The following is a 17,042-nucleotide window of genomic DNA, read 5'->3' as shown; positions in this document are numbered from 1 at the left end:
TAAGTAAGTTTCTTTTATAAGTCATGAGAAGGCTTGTAAGAAGGATCGAAGGATAACTTAATAGAATCGTGCAGAATAAGATGGGAGTAGACGATCGATGTATTAATAATTACTTCCGTAATCGAGATATCTTCAAGTGGTGCAATATTTCGGAGTACATAAACATCTCGTGGGATGCTGTCGCGCTTTCTCCCCTCAATTTCTTTTACGATTCATCTCGCGTGACTGAGCGCGTAAGTTACATGTTTCTTAAATTAAAAAAAGAAAAAGAAATTACACGATTTTATGTAATTACGAATCACGGTCTTTTGTGCAAAAGATATTCCGTAACATAACATCCATTTTATCAAATAATAATCCTAATATCGATATTGTTAATTAATAAATTTCCTTTCAAAGATATTATGACAAAAAAAAATATATTTTATAATTCTTAACATTTTATATTTTTCTTTATTTATTTTTAATCTTTTATAATCGCTCGAAGACGAGTCGAAGTTTCACGATGCAAGTGTTTCATTTAAAACACTCGATGTGCATTCGAATGCTCGATTATCCGAATAAAACGAAGCGATCTTGGTGTAGACGTAATATGTAAGATCGATTGGTAACGATACGATACGGGATTCGTAATCCATAAGATATAGGACATAGGCTGCTTGCCTAGTTCGCATCTTTAATCCCACTCTTCTTCACCGTCACCGAGCACCGATACACCACCGTGACATAGTTATATACCGATTCTCCTTGTAAATCTTGCCGCTTGCACCAAACCATGATCCACAAACGCGGATGAGTCTCGGTATATATAAACCGGATTAGAGACCAAAGTTTGTCATTCACTCATCGCTACCCCATCCTGACAGAGAGGTTCTCTCTCAGGGAGAGCCTTAGGAGTATCGACGTGTTCTTAAAACACCCTTGAAAAAGTAAACACTCTTGAGAAGACTTCATCGTTTCCCTCCAAAAGGGGAAAACGAAAGATATTCCATCGAGCTCGTCTTCCACGGATCCATACGTGTTCAACGCGGATTTATACGTTACCATAAAAATGTTCAAGGTAAGCGACTAGTTCACAGAATATTTCTATATAGACATTGTTATGGAGATAGATGTAGCTATTTCTTTAAGATTTAATGGCTCTTTATATTTCTTATACACCATTTGAATATTTCACATTGTCACGCTTACATTGTCTCTTTTATTTTCTCCAAGGTATCCATAATTGATTAAATATGTCATTATTCCGTTTAGATTAAAAATAAGATTAAAATTAATAATAATAATAATAAAACATCCATTCCTTTCTTGTAGTTTGTGTTAGCGACCATCATCATAGGTCTGGCTTTGGCACGGCCAGAGCCTCCTGTAAATTCTTACTTGCCTCCTGGTGCTAATGGCGGTCATGGAGGTGGTTTTGGTGGGCCTTCCAGCGAATACGGTCCACCAGGATTTAGCGGAGGAAACGGCGGAGGAAACGGTAGGGGGAACGGAAGACCACCGAGTAGTAGCTACGGTACTCCTGGTGGTGGAAATGGATTCGGTGGAGGCAACGGCAACAGCAACGGCAACGGCAATGGAAGGCCATCGAGTAGTTACGGAGCACCTGGAGGTGGTGGAAATGGATTTGGCGGAGGTTCGGGAAACGGGAGACCTTCCAGCAATTATGGGGCTCCTGGAGCTAACGGGAACGGATTCGGTGGAAACGGCAATGGAAGACCATCGAGTAGCTACGGAGCACCTGGAAGTGGAAATGGATTCGGTGGAGGTTCAGGAAATGGGAAGCCTTCTAGCAGTTATGGCGCTCCAGGAGCTAACGGAAATGGGTTCGGTGGAAACGGCAATGGAAGACCATCTAGTAGTTACGGAGCACCTGGTGGAGGCAACGGATTTGGCGGAGGCAACGGTAATGGAAGACCATCAAGCAATTACGGAGCACCTGCAGGTGGAAACGGCGGTGGATTAGGAAACGGAAGGCCTTCTAGCAGTTACGGAGCTCCCGGAGGTGGAAACGGATTCGGTGGAGGTCAACCAAGTTCTTCCTACGGTGCTCCTGGTGTTGGTGGTTCTAACGGAGGTAATGGAGGAGGAGGAGGAGGTTATGGAGGTGGAAATGGAGGTTACAACGGCAACGGACAGGATGAGAGTAACGTAAGCTTGAAATTTTAAGAGAAAAAAATTAAACGAATCATTTTGATTTACCTTCAATCATTGATCAATCAATATATTAATTTTATATACTTTCATTTTAGGAACCTGCCAAATACGAGTTCTCTTATGAAGTAAAAGACGATCAATCTGGAGCTGACTTTGGACATACAGAAAGTAGAGATGGTGATCGTGCCCAAGGCGAATTTAACGTTTTGCTACCTGACGGTAGAAAACAAATAGTTGAATACGAAGCTGATCAAGAAGGCTTCAAACCGCAAATTAGGTACGAGGGAGAAGTGAACGGCGAAGGATATCCTTCCGGTGGACCTGGTGGTAATGGTGGCTATCCCTCCGGTGGACCTGGCGGTAATGGCGGTAATGGCGGTAACGGCGGTTATTCTTCCGGTGGACCCGGCGGTAATGGAGGAAACGGTGGAAATGGTAAGATTTACTATATCACAATTTGTAAGATAGTTTATTCGTTTAAAATAATATATCAGGCTTTATTTAATAATAAATGATTTCTTATTTTTATATAGGAGGTTTTGGACGATTCAACGGCGGTGGCAACGGTGGTAACGGTGGTGGTTACTCATCAAACGGATTTGGTGGTAGTGGTGGTAATGGTGGATATCCTTCTGGCAGTGGTGGTGATGCTGCTGCTAATGGTGGATATCAATATTAAACGGATAGTTAAATAATCTCGTATTTTACTTATAGACAAAATAATACACCTTTTAAAGCAAGATGCGCGTTTAATACGTAAGGTTGTCTAAATTTGTTACGTCTGTAAGGAAGATCGATGAACGCACGGAATAACGTGCTCTAGGACGAAGGGGAGAAAGGAAAGAGGAAGTGAATGGAATAGCGCGTCCAAAAGATGAGTACATCTTGCCCACGCGTGCTCTAAATCCGAACAATAAGAGATGATCGAACGTACGCGGCATTGAGTAACAAGACGCCATTGCGTAAACTAATGAAAAGGAATCCTCTTTCATCAATCAGTGCAATTAATCTACAGGCTCCTTTTTGATGTCGTACCAATTCGTTCGTTCCAGATTTAAAAGACAACCTTTTACGTAATGAACGCCAACTATATATACATACAGTTAACCTCAGAACTAATTATTAGAGAAAGTCGAGAGATTTCATTTTCAGAGATAATATATATAATATAATATGTACGATTCATCGACTTTCAAAGACGTAAAGGACACGCTTTAGTTTATAAAAGTTACATGAGAAAGTATTTCTTTTTTATATACATATGTGTATGTGCGTTTATATACATATACGCATAAACATATATGGATACATATACACACATATATATGAGGGAACAATAGTAAACACGCTTCTTCTTTTATTATCAATTATCTTTCAGGTAAGGTTAAGATGTCTCCTTTTACGGAGTACAAAGTATCTCGGTAATCTTTTAAGCTATCAGCGATACTTTATATTTATTATTTTATATTTAATGTACGTACTTAATATACCCTTACACAGAATTTTTATATATTTAAACGCGTAGTCATAGGAAAGAGAGTATCCGCATGAATATAATTACTGTGCGGTAAGTCAAACCGTGTGTTCTACTCTTCACTCATATATACTTGTTGTATTAAATTAGTAAAATACTCTATTGCTATTAAATAGGAATTATGTATTACTATTTCTTGTCTAAATATATGTATGTATATATATATATATATGTGTGTATATATATATATATATATATATATATATATATATATATATATATATACATGCATATATATAAAAAATATATATATCTATTCTACATATTATATAAATAAAATGTGATATGGAAAATGCACAAAATCAAAGATTATAATTAATTGAACCTGATTTAACCGAACTCGAAAATAGTTTCAAAATAATGAATAAAATCATAACACAAATTAATATATACATTTGTATTTACACGTACAATGCTCTTTTATACATACTTTGCCTACCATCGGGGGCTTTTGAAACTGACATGCTTTTATATACATAATTTGCCTATTGTCGGGGGCCTTAACTTTCATAGTTAGTTCAGAATTTCAATACCAGATAGAGTTAATTATACATGATTACTATTAACATTGCCATTGAAAACTATTACTTTATTATTATAGCTACCTTGCTCTTTCAAAAACAATGTTTAATTTAATTAATGAAAATATAAATAAATGTATAAATATGAAAGTAATCTTCTTCATCTTCTTCATCTTCATTCTTCATAAATCTTTATATTTATCTATAATCGATTTGTTAGGATAAAAGTTATTGAAATGATCGGTATCTAGTCAAAATCTTAAGTGATGGTATCGTTCTTTTGCTGTTAGTATGACTTATCCTAGGCTCAACTGTGCATCATTTTTCATTTCTAGTGACGGTGAAAGACGAATTTAACTATTTGTTAAAGTATTCATTTCAATGCTCTTGTAGATAAGACACGGTGAAATATAACTTGAACGATGATAAATCCATAATTAATTAAAACATGTGCGATATATATTTTAATATTTAAACGTTAATTTATCGTAAGTTTCACGTGTTTACAAACCTTTGAAATCAAACCGAAAAAAGAGATCGAAAATAAATAAGGTAAATTTTGTATTAAAATAATTATATTTAAGCAGTGTATAAAAATAGTGCAAATTTATATAGATCATTCGTTTCATTGTCAATTTTATTTAACAAAAAGTTTGGTCAATAGTAATGTTACGAGAAATATTACAATCTATTTATGTTTAAATGTCATGTAGGACGATACTGTTTATGTCGTGCCGATAAGACAACGAACGCAAATCAGATGTTTATATTTGTGCTTCTTCAAAAGATGTGGATAGAGATCAGATTAATTTATTGGATGACATTAATCCTTTTTGATAAAAAAAAAATAATAATAATAAAAAGGAAAAAAAAATGATGAAAATATAATATGTTAAAAAGAAACTATCCGTTCGTTGTTACAGAATTATGGTTTTGTCGAATACAATGGATAACACGGAAGAATCGTTTATGCGCGTAAGTCAATAATCACAGAAGATATATTAAAATTATATTGAAGTAATTTTAATAGTGAGACAATTTTTTTCTCTTTTTGTTTTTTTTAGCGTTTTATATGTCGTGCTAGTGTAAAAAAACAGGAATCCTTCGAATTGCCAGCGATACAACCAAGACGGAAAATGAACATTTTATACGCAATAAGTATCTACCGATTTAAAGGTATGCACTTTTAAATGTCTCGTATTACTTTCTCGCCCCCGTATATTTATAATCTATTGTTATTTGTTTTTTTTTTCTCGCACATACACACACACACACACACACACATATATAAACCAGGTTTCAGACATAAATGTACCAGACTGTCTACTACTGCTTTGGACTGTTTAAATAAGGAAATTCTGATAAAATCTGAAAATTGTGCGAAAGATATGCCGATTCCAAGTAAATTTCTTGAAAACGAAATTTTCCTAGATGAATGTAAGAGAGACATAATAACAAAAAAATGTCAAAATTGGGACATCAAAATAGAGACGACATTATACGACGATGATTTACCATTGTATGACATCTTCATTCCGCGATTAACGGGAATAAAAAAGGAAGCTTTACCGAGCGATCTTGTCAAAGAGAAATCGGAAATTACATGTAAAGATAATAAAAAGGATAAGAGATGTTTGAAAACCGAAAAAAATTTAAACGAGCCGAGTGAAATAGATGAAACGAGCAAAAAAAAGGAAACGCCCTATGCTCGTCTGAATGAGGCAATAAAGGATCTCAAGGAACATATGGAATTGTCAGAATGTAAAATGAATCTAATGAACTCGTCGAAAGTACCTCTTGATCTTCGGATCAATTCCAACGTTCAAAAGGAAGGACCGACGGATTACGTGCCTGGTAAATACAAAGCCTTTGAAGATACTTTGAAGAAAACAGTATCAAAGAATAGCGAAAGTATTGAAGAAAAATTTGACGGAGATTACCCGATAGATTTGCCACAATGTCAATATGTCACTCCCGTTTCTAGAAATAATGAACTTAACAAAAATAAAAAGAAAATAGAGAAACCCAAGCGAATGAGGCCGAACTTGGAATCTACCAGAAAATCCTCTCCTATAGATCTTACGAAAAAAAATGTATCTCCGTCTTCGGTACAGAGCACGATTTCAACGATAACGCCTATCGTCTCGTCAAAATTTGAGACGGAGGAGAAGAACAATGATAAATATTCTTATGAAAGTTTAGAATTAACGGAAAATATTGTTCCGTCGGTGCAGAAATTTTTAAACAATGCGCTTGGCAATGAACGCTCTAGCACTTCTTATATTCCTAATACCACGACGAATTCATACGAAGGAAATCTATGTGAAAATAGAATTGAGGAACCTGTAACACCTCCTACGGGACAAATTCATAATCCTAGACTATTGGCAAGCGAACCACTTCCGCAAGGCAATATAAATAGGAAATCAAAATTGTTCAGATCTTTTTCGCAAAGAATCAAAAGGGTATCGTAAACTTTTAATTGCAATTTAATTTCACGTCTTGTATACGAGCGCGTAAAAATATTGCCTATTATCGGGAGTACAATAGGAAAATTAGTTCGATTATCAATGGCGCTAGTAGTTTAAATTAGAGAGACGTTGACGTCTCGCAGCAAAGACTCTTATTTACAGGGATCTGTACTTTTCGCTATATTCTAATAGAACGCGTGTGCGCTTATTTTTGTTCTTCTTTCTTTCTCCTTCATTTTCTTTTTATTTCTTCACAAAACTAATTGATCTTTGATATTAACCGAAAGGTAACTCCACTGCATAACTAACTTAATGCATTCATGTCGTTCGAAGATAAGAAAAATGGTTTGTTCTTTTAGATATCCCGAACATTTGTCAATACCGAGGAAAAGGGATCCGACGAATTCACAATAACTTTAAACCAAAATGACAAAATACAAGAGCTCTTACAGAAACTCGAGATACAACAAACGTTGATACACCAAGCGAGCAAGGCGTTGAACTTATGTAACGTTATGAAAACGTTTCAACATAGTACTCAACACGTCGAGTCCGAACGATTATTGCTTCTATCGACTCTTAAGAAACAGGCTGTATTGAGTGAAATTAAACGGATTAATGGGCCAATGAACGATAACGTCGTTAAGATATACGAACAAGGCGAAGTTAATATCTCAAGCATCGGTTTGCATCTTAAAGAAGACGCTTTAATCTTGATAAGTCAAACTCCAGACATGTCCGAATGGTTTATCGTAACTGTGACACACGAATCGATGGTCTGGGCAACGATCGCTATGAATTATTCCATCGACAGCCCAACGAAAATTTCTTTTCCCGACACGATAACCATACCAAATCTTGGTCCAAATTTTAAAATCTTAATCACCATCTATAGCTTGCAATTGAGAAATACTTGTTACAATAAAAAGGAGGGACATTCTTGTAATAATAATATATCCTGTCCTTCGCCTACTAACTTATGGAGGAGAACTGAGAGATCACGAGTGAAGCAAAATGAAATACAATGTTCCAGCATCAGAGATACGTCCTTTGAACCCTCGGGATATGCCGAGTTGACGCTTCAGGATATACACAAAGTTTCTCCTTGGTCCCTATTATCGGTGAATTCTTCGTCGAACAATCTTGTTTGAAAAGATCAACTCTTAATCGTTAATTAAAGTCTAAATTTTAATTAAGTATTGTTTCACAGGTACCTTCGAATTCGATCTTGCAAGGTTTAATAGATCTCGAGTTTTCTTGTAAGATTCGGATATCGGTCGTTCACGCAGGCTTCTTGACACATGGCAACGAAGCTGGAGGATTTGCCGCATGGAATCGACGTTGGTGCGTTCTCGATGGTAGCCTCTTAAAATTCTGGAACTATCCGCAAGAACACGATTTGAGGCCTCCATTATTGATCATCGACTTGACTCATTGCACCTCGAATGAGGTACAGGTCGTTGATAGGTCGCTTTGTGCCAAACCTCGAACGCTTATGTTTAAAACTATCAGAGAAAGAATACCCCATGATAAAAGCAGTATGTTCCTAGAGTGTAATACTTCTTATACTATCATAAAGTAAGCTAAACACTTTTAACACTATTAACATTATTACTTTCGTCGAATGTAATATTATTCGGAAAAGAAATTAATAATTTTCATTTCTTTTTACCTTACAGAAACTTGCTATCGTGCGATACGATAACCGATCTTATGGAATGGAGGTCAAAATTAAATTACGTGTTATCCTTATTACGCAACTGGAACTCAAGAAGAAACGATTTAATTCCTACCACTGAATTGTAATAATCTACCCGTATGATTCAAATTAACGCGTCTTTCCTGGCTATTAAACCTCGATTAATAAGATTAAAGGTGAAAAATCCCTAAAGGAAAAGAAAAAGAAAAAGAAAGAAGTAATACAATGACAAAAGGATAAACGTTTGCCAATTACAATATCGCCGCTCAAGTCATCTTAAAAATAGTTACTTTAATGACAATTTAATCGAAATAATATAAAAATGTCTAAACGCTGCACAAAGTTCCTAAGTCGTTAGAAATTTACTTCTTCGCTTGGTTGATTGACGATCGGTACTTTCCGTATTCTCATTAACGCGTTTCTTCTTTCTCAACGACCTCGTAGAACTTTTCGAAACTATGTTCTTACTCGATATCACGGTAGAATGTTCACTGTCGCTATTGGAAGAAATCACCGTAAAGTGACACTTGTCCGGTCCCGGAGGAGTCTCAGACGGGGAATTGGTTTTTACGGATCTCGTATGATCCGTCATAGAGATAACGCTATCCGTTAAATTGTCCGAGGTAGAACTCTTTCGATCGGAGTCCGTTTCTTTCTTCTCAGTTAGAAATTTGGCAAAGATCGATGTGGGAAGTGGTATAGGTATAGGAACTGGAATTGGTATTGGTATAGGATAAGGTACGAGTATCGTTACGGGAGGTAACAACGACGTGGACGGAGCCTGGGCCGAAAATTGGGATTGAACAGGATGAACCGATGGCGTGTCGGTATACATCCTGAGATCCGAGGGATATTTGCGTTGTCTGGATTCGTCGGTACAGGAGCCAGGCGAAGGCGCTGCCTCTGATTGTATAGGCGACGAAGATGTCTCCGGAATCCAAGGGGAGGATTTTCGGAATTTCCTCTGTTGAGAGTACCGAACATTTTCCCGACTTCTGGATTCTCTACCTCGCAATCCTTTCACGTTCTTCACGTGTATATCAGTTTTTTGTTCCATAGCAGATTTATAGATCTGATGCCTATCGTGCAATTCACCACCGTCCATCGGGTTTCCTATTATATGTTGTTTGTTATGATCTATGAAAGACGATCCCGATTGGCTAAGATTTAACAAATTCGAATCTGAATAAGGAAGTCTACAATGTATACGATCGTTTGCGCAATGATAATACTTTTGATATTCTTGATCTTTCAATGTTTCTTTAACGGTCTCGCGAATACTTTCGCCGTCCTCGCTCATCTTCTCATCTGCGTTCTCCGTCTTCCTTACGAATGCTCTCGATGTTGTATTAACGTCCGTTCGCGTGCAAAAGGAATTTCTTCTAATTATCTTGAGAGACATATTTTCAGATTTCGCAACATCGATCGATTCCTTGCGATCGATTTCGACGTTCTGAGACAAAGGCGAGAGTCTACTAATCGACTCGTCGTCGACGATAAGAATTTCCTCCGTCGAACTACGAGGTGATTGACAGTTTCGAAGCCAAAGCTCGGGTGTTATTAGTCCACCACCACCCTTTCCAGAATCACTCTGGGAAGGGATCGTGGTAAGTCCGTGGAGGGCAAGATGAGTCTCGGTCTCTCGACAAAATATATTCATTTTGTATTGATTCAAGCACTTGTCGCTACAAAATTGAAGCTGACTTTCGCCATCCTAAAAAGAGAAAAATCGATCGAATGGAATAAACAAAAATGTTAATCACCGTGTAGTCGTTAAGTTTTACCTGAAAATCAACGTAACTGATCGGATTTCGTACGTGTCTGCACCAATCACATGTACGAGCTCTCTTGAAAGCGGCCCTTCGACCAGCAGCAAAGCATGCTTCGCTACAAAATTGTCCCAATGCATTGACCATTCCGCAAGAGAGTGGATTCGTTCTTCCTGGTTCCCACGTCTCACCGATTCGTCCGCACCAAGAACAGGATATTACTCTGTGTCCGACGTCCGTCATTTCATCTGTAACATATCACGACGCCGAGAATATTACATGCCAGGATCGTTTTACGTGAATTGATCGTGGATCCGCACAATTTGCGATTTGACATAATCCTATCGTGATATAGTTCGATCGATTTCAACTCCTCGATTCTTTTGAAAAAGAAAAAAATCGAAAGGTTTTGATCGATCTGGAAAATTTAAGTTTTTTCGATGATTCACCTGGACTACTCGAAGTTGAGTCGTTGTGATAAGGTAATCGTGAGGTAGACGGTAAAGTTTTGATTTCTAAGGAAGAAGTTGCCGAAACTTTATCGGGATTCTTCGAAATTTCGTTAGAATAATAGGAAGGTATTAATTTCGTTCGTAGAGAATGAGAAAAGGCCGATTGATGATTAGTAGCCATCGGCGATCTCGACGAAGCTCCATTAAATATGAACTGTCGATCCATTTCAGGCAAGGTATGTTTCGAAGTTGCAACGGGTGCAAAGTGATCAAGATTTAAGCCTCTGGTGTAACCACTGTCAACTTTCTCATAGCCGTACCATCCCAACAATTCACTCATTGCCGTTGCTGCATATTCCTGAAAAAAGAAGAGAAAATGAAAAAAATATAAAAATCACTTTGATCAGTTCGCTATTTCGGAAAACTGTTTGGGAGAAAAATAAAATAAATCACAAAAGTGTCCGAGAATTTGTGCGAATCCGAGGGGCGTTAAAATTCTTCCTCGCATCGACGAGTATCTTTGCGAACAAATTGGTTTCATTTAAAATCTGCCTCGTTAAGGAAAAACAATGGTAAAACACGTATAGATATACATATGTATATATATATGTATATACATATATACATATATATATGTATATATATATATATATATATAAGCATTGTAGATACGCCAACGCGCTGGATACTCGTTAAGGATCCAACTTAGGTTCGAAACGGAAAAAAAAGAAAAAAGAAAAAAACAGAGGAAAAAGAAAAAAGGAAAAAAGGGACGGATAAAAAAACATAGGGTGAATTTATTTATTTATCTTGCCGAAAACCGGTGCGCTTGCGCATTACTTCGCGGAGAAACAGAACGTGATACTCCGAGGTCTGCATGTATATGTCCATCTACATGTACCGGTGAGGGGTATAAATATAACCAGTACGCGCATATGTACTCCGTTGTATGTACGCACGTATATCTGTGTTCATATATGGTATACGAAATCGAGGATATCACGTGGCGTGCGGATCAATCCATTAGTCGACTCGTTTCAGTTACACTGTGCATCGTACACTTCTTATGCTGGTATATCGTACGGCCGAGCGAAGGTAATATGCTACGATAAATCTTGAACCTTCGCAGCCGAGGTTCGACGAACGAACGAACGAACGAACGATTCTCTCAAAGATTTCCTTTAATACGCGAAAGAGAAACGGTGATTTGAAACGAGTCACGTGAATCACGAGTCATACGACACCATCTAATAGAAACTCTTCGCGAATCCAATACAATATGTTTTACATCATATATAGGACCGTTATAAGGGAAAAATAACAATAATGAGAGATGGTATTATTAAATCGGCGCTAATCGATCGACAAAGGATACCTTCGAAATTTATTCAGATTGTAGATATTATTAAATGGATTGATATTAAATGGTATATCTGTATGATATTATCTATATTTAGATTATTATTAGATCCGATAGATCCCAGAATATTATTTAATATAGGGAGAGACGAATCGATCGGGAGAGACCGTGAATCGTCGAAAGAAGGATAGACCAGACGATTATCAGGTTGTAGGAGTAATGGTACTCGCGCTGTCTGGCACGCAGGTGCGCTTTCCCAGTGCACGCGAACACAATCGGCATATCGACATGGACTTTGTGTGTGGCCGGTCGTTTGCCACGGATTAACAAACATCGATTAACTACTATTTCTTCTTCTATCTGGCCGGCATTAGTCCTCCCGTCCCAAGCTTCGAAGTAAAAGCCAGTCTACTTATTTCACCTCGACACGCGATCCGACCTAGCGATTCCTCTCGGTTTTTTCTTTTTTTCTTTTCTTTCCTCGTTTTTCTTTTTTTCTTCTTACTTCCCCTTTCTCTTCCCTTTTTATCCTTTTCCTTCCTTGTTTTAATGCGGCTCTTCGATTCGGTCGTGCCAAAACTGAATCGATACAATCGTCTCTACATCTGTGTGTCGTGCATGTAGAATCGTCATAAGTTGTGTTTCAATGTCAGACCCAATCGATTGAACATAATAATTCTTAACGAGAAAAAAAAGAAAAAAAATTGCATCCCATTTGAAAGAATGCATCAATTGTAAATCCTTTTTTCTTGAGATACCACAGCTTCGTATTCTAATTCTAATCGATTCGAATAGCTTCATAAATGTCTATCGACGATCGATTTCCACGAGCGTTTGGATTTTTGAATTTTGAACGAATTCGAATTAATTATACGTCTATGTAATTCGCGCATGGTCTGCAAATATTTGAAATAAAATACGAACGCATTTAAGTGTAACAGTATATCTTGTCGATATCGTCGAAAATTCGCGGCCCCAAAAGTTATCTCTTTCTCTCATCATTTGATGTATCGGTATCGGGTGTATCGTTTCGATACTTTTCCAAGAACCATCTCACGCAGAAATTCATTGCAACCAGGTGAATACGCAAGGCGAAAGGTATAATGATGAGAGCCGATCCGTGGGTGTCGTATTGCAACCTATTATGATTTCGAATAAATCAGGCGAAGGAGAGTAACATGAAACTCGTTGCTTCTCTCCCATGTATACCCCGTTTCATCTTTGTACGAACAGGTATCGCGAGGAGACACTGTATACTCGATAACGTGATGCTTGAAACCATGAAAGCGACATATTACCACCATCATCCTTGCGCTTCCTCGCTGTCATAATCTTTTTCAAAATTGCAATTTCGTATCGTTTTATTTACCATATATTCTGGATATCTCGTTACGTCTCCAACATCTAAACATTTCGTCAACAATCGTATCGTGACAATAAAAGTTAAATCGAGTTAGATCATTCTACATTACGAAGATCGATTAAAAACTATGAAAGATCATCGAGCATCGATCGATTCGAATCTCGATACGATTCTATTCTGCCTTCTTTTTCAAACGTTAGTTTGACAATAACGATATACATAATAAAGTACATGCGGGTAAGTAGTACATACATATATATGCGTGTACACCGTAAAGTCTGACACTGACTTTTAATATAACGGGGGGAAAACGAAAAAAAGCTTACGTTCGACCAAACGTGGTGAAAAGAACCAATCGAAAAAATGAAATTGACGATAAAACTTTACCCTAATTTCCTCGTCAGCCTCTTCTTTCTTCACCTTTGTTGGTACACGTTTTCTTCCCATGAAATCGCCACAAACAGTCTTATCTTCTAACGACGACGACGACGACGACGACGACGAGGACGACGACGACGACGACGACAACGATGACAACGACGACGACGACGACGACGACGACGACGACGACGACGACGAAGACGACGAAGACGACGACGACAACAACGACGACGACGACGACGATGACGACGACGACACTCCCGTCTTCGCTGATCTCTCGTTTATTATGCTCGATAACGATTCTATCCTACTTCCCATTACTTTCTTCTACATTCATAAATCTTTGAAATGATTTATAAATACATGTATATATATCTATATATATATATATATATACATGTATATATATATACATATATGTGCGTGCATGTATATGCACATATATAAACGCGTACCTGTATTGCTTCGAAAAGTTTCGACAAGTTAATGTTTTATCTCATAAAACTCGTTATCTTCCTCTTGGGTATAAAAGAAAAAAAAGTTTTCGAATTAGCTTGTAAAAGAGCGATCGATCGATCGAAGCATTTCGTACGATCGAATAGAGAAAATTGTATTCTCTTTGATAGTCATCAATACTATGTTGGCTATAAAAGCAAAAGGATGAGCCAACTAATATACGTATATCCAATGTAAAACGAGTTCGTTCGTGAAAATGTTGGAAGAGTTTTTCCTAAAAATACTTAGCTAGATGCTCCTCGCATGCCGCAGGCAACGGAAGGCGGCAGGCTCTAGGCTAATCGAATTTCACCGATATTTTTAGGTCACTAAGGTAAAACAACTCGCATTAAAATTAGACCATATGATCGGTCTCTCTCTCTCTCCCCTTGTGTCCTCGTTGTTTCGCCGTTTCGACGTTTTCGATCGCAATAATCGTCCCATACATTATGCGTTATCCTTCTCCAAATACCTTCCCGATATTCCTTAACGAGAGAGTCGACGTTAGCACGAAGAGAGAGAAACAAATGACGTCGTCATTTCGTTCATTTCAATGAGATCCGAGTGCGTCCACGTGTGCTTGAAATAGAACGTTTCGCGTGAAAACTATCGTACAATGCATATCGCGTTGATCTAGATTTTCCCTTTTAAGATCGCCAATTACCCGCGTAATTTAAATTTTCGAGGATACTTCTTCGATTCACCTCCTTGATTTAAATTCTTCGAAGAAAATATACTTTGTCCTCGGATGAATGGATAATAAAGATTTATAAATACCACGAGATTTATCGATTCACTCTTGCACACTTTCTTTTTTTATCTATCACTTATCGCGAAGGAGAGATGATCCAAGAAACCGATCCAAGGGAACATCTTCTCGCATGTGTACGCTCGCTACGCGTACGCGGTAAAAATAACCAAGTGATGATCAGCCGGCATTCGTCGGAATTCGTGCACTTTCGGAATGATTCGGCTCGCGTGAAACTCAAATTTCATCGCTATCACGGATTACTATTAATGATACAAACTGTATTGACCCTATTATATTTCTACATGAAAGTATGAAAGTATGTGACTATTCGAAACAATAAGTACGCTATATATATTTGTTCAAAATTTCATATCATCATTATATCAATTTCATATAATACGTATTTTCTTATAATTCCAATAATAAAGGAATGCCCTATGTTGAAAACGAAGAAAATCGAGCCGAACGAAATCTATTTAACCGGCCGATTGAATTAATATAACTTTTTAATTCTCACGCGAGATGGCACATTATTTTGCGCAACAACCTAACCTAAGGTGTACTTATTCCAATTGAGTCGTATCGAATCGTATTACGATAAAGGAAATTATTGTAAATAATTTTTTGTAAAAGCACGCGCACAAAATGTCATTAGTGGATTTAGGTTTCATTGAAAAATGTCAACCCTGGCGATTGGAAAGTAGATTTTTTCCAAGTAAAGTAGGTGGTAGACCAGCTTGGTTAAATTTAAAGAATATACCCAGAAAGGAGGATCTTGAATGCGAATATTGTAGAAATCCTTGCATTTTCCTATGTCAAATTTATGCTCCATACGAAGAGGATAATGATGCATTTCATAGAACATTGTATGTATTTATATGTAAAGACCCAAGTTGTTGTAAAATAAACGAAAATGGGAATTTAAAGGTACTGCGCTCCCAACTAAATAGATTCAATCCCTTTTATCCTTCGGAACCACCTGTAGAAGAAGAAGATTGGAAAACGGATATTAGTATGTATATATAAAGTAATATAATATTATATTATTTATTTCGTACTTATTATTATATTTCTACATAATTATTTATAGCTATCGATGCTTGGTGCAAAACTTGTTGTGTTTGTGGAATCGCAGCACCAAATCATTGTTCAAAGTGTAAAATTGCAAATTATTGTTGTCGCAATCACCAAATCTATGATTGGAAACAGTATCATAAACATAATTGTGGTAATAATGTGAATGCAAATAATAGTTATCTATTTCCTGAATATGAGCTAGTAATAGAGACAGAAGAAATTATAGAGACTGAGGATGATGAGGATTGTAGCGAGATAGAAGAAAAAGAAATGGCAAAATACAAATCTATGGAACAACTTAAAGAAACAGGATGCATTCAAGGTGAAAAAGATACAGAAGATTTATCAAGAATGGCAAATCCCGACGAAGACGAAATATTTGCTCTATTCCGTACAAGAATCGAGCAAAATCCGGAACAAGTTTTAAGGTATGATTTGTTATAATCGAAACGTATCAATAATTTTTATAAATAAAGAAACATAATGTTTCCGTAATTTTCAGGTATGAACGAAATGGCCAAATTTTGTATATTTCAGGTAGTACAAAAATTAAAGATATTCCAAAATGTTCTTTATGCGGCGGAGAAAGACAATTTGAGTTTCAAGTAGGTTAACTTTCAAAGATGTCAGTATTATATCGTATAATATTTTATAATATATAATTTTTTTTATTCCTTTGTAGATCATGCCTCAATTGTTGAATTTCCTCAATTACAAAGACGTTATTAATTCTTTAGATTGGGGTATACTTGTTATATTTACTTGTAAAAAATCTTGTATGCCAAAAGAAGAATATGCAATAGAATATATATGGAAGCAAGATATCCTACCGGATAAGGTTGACAATTCGTCTGTAAATAAAGATGATTCTACATGAGTTGCATATGTCGTTTAGATACTTTATCCTTACAAAATGCACATTAAGTTAGGATTCATTCAAGAATGAAATGCATAAATTATTTTTTCAAATTAAAACAATGTAAGTAATGACAGTATATAAATATTTCTATTT

At 36.7% G+C, this 17,042-nt stretch overlaps 4 protein-coding genes across 11 annotated transcripts; 3 read left to right on the top strand and 1 right to left on the bottom strand.

Annotated features, from left to right (window-relative positions):
• Positions 1-13: 13 nt before the first annotated feature.
• Positions 14-2,887, top strand: LOC124430623 (pro-resilin). The gene is made up of 4 exons (XM_046977478.1): positions 14-1,060; positions 1,315-2,151; positions 2,253-2,592; positions 2,691-2,887. The coding sequence occupies exons 1-4, from the start codon at positions 1,052-1,054 to the stop codon at positions 2,834-2,836; spliced, it is 1,332 nt and encodes a 443-aa protein (XP_046833434.1). The 5' UTR covers positions 14-1,051; the 3' UTR covers positions 2,837-2,887.
• Positions 2,888-4,438: 1,551 nt separating this feature from the next.
• On the top strand, positions 4,439-8,557 carry LOC124430863 (anillin-like). 2 transcript variants are annotated; one of them, XM_046978016.1, is made up of 7 exons: positions 4,439-4,764; positions 5,136-5,187; positions 5,277-5,388; positions 5,509-6,677; positions 7,043-7,804; positions 7,894-8,261; positions 8,363-8,557. In XM_046978016.1, exons 2-7 carry the CDS (start codon positions 5,140-5,142, stop codon positions 8,487-8,489), a joined length of 2,586 nt encoding a protein of 861 aa, XP_046833972.1. In that variant the 5' UTR covers positions 4,439-4,764; positions 5,136-5,139; the 3' UTR covers positions 8,490-8,557. The 2 variants fall into 2 exon arrangements, with proteins under 2 accessions (XP_046833972.1, XP_046833974.1); XM_046978018.1 differs by having other exon boundaries at positions 4,926-5,187.
• A 96-nt stretch (positions 8,558-8,653) lies between these two features.
• LOC124430864 (sine oculis-binding protein homolog) lies at positions 8,654-15,246 on the bottom strand. Of its 4 annotated transcripts, none has more exons than XM_046978019.1 (5): positions 14,163-15,246; positions 13,714-14,048; positions 10,601-10,961; positions 10,167-10,399; positions 8,654-10,096 (listed from the first exon to the last, which is right to left on the bottom strand). In XM_046978019.1, the coding sequence occupies exons 2-5, from the start codon at positions 14,023-14,025 to the stop codon at positions 8,729-8,731; spliced, it is 2,274 nt and encodes a 757-aa protein (XP_046833975.1). In that variant the 5' UTR covers positions 14,026-14,048; positions 14,163-15,246; the 3' UTR covers positions 8,654-8,728. The 4 variants fall into 4 exon arrangements, with proteins under 4 accessions (XP_046833975.1, XP_046833976.1, XP_046833977.1 ...); XM_046978020.1 differs by having other exon boundaries at positions 13,714-14,781; positions 14,867-15,246; XM_046978021.1 differs by lacking the exon at positions 13,714-14,048 and having other exon boundaries at positions 14,867-15,246.
• A 232-nt stretch (positions 15,247-15,478) lies between these two features.
• Positions 15,479-16,913, top strand: LOC124430867 (programmed cell death protein 2). 4 transcript variants are annotated; one of them, XM_046978036.1, is made up of 5 exons: positions 15,479-15,819; positions 15,904-15,965; positions 16,044-16,458; positions 16,533-16,635; positions 16,713-16,913. In XM_046978036.1, exons 1-5 carry the CDS (start codon positions 15,599-15,601, stop codon positions 16,905-16,907), a joined length of 996 nt encoding a protein of 331 aa, XP_046833992.1. In that variant the 5' UTR covers positions 15,479-15,598; the 3' UTR covers positions 16,908-16,913. The 4 variants fall into 4 exon arrangements, with proteins under 4 accessions (XP_046833992.1, XP_046833991.1, XP_046833990.1 ...); XM_046978035.1 differs by having other exon boundaries at positions 15,479-15,965; positions 16,044-16,181; positions 16,257-16,458; XM_046978034.1 differs by having other exon boundaries at positions 15,479-15,965.
• The last annotated feature ends 129 nt before the right edge of the window (positions 16,914-17,042 follow it).

The sequence above is a fragment of the Vespa crabro genome, chromosome 19 (genome assembly GCF_910589235.1).
Source record: "Vespa crabro chromosome 19, iyVesCrab1.2, whole genome shotgun sequence".
NCBI classification, from domain to species: domain Eukaryota; kingdom Metazoa; phylum Arthropoda; class Insecta; order Hymenoptera; family Vespidae; genus Vespa; species Vespa crabro.
Note: the sequence above shows the minus strand (reverse complement) of the source record. Positions and strands in the feature narration are given on the sequence as shown.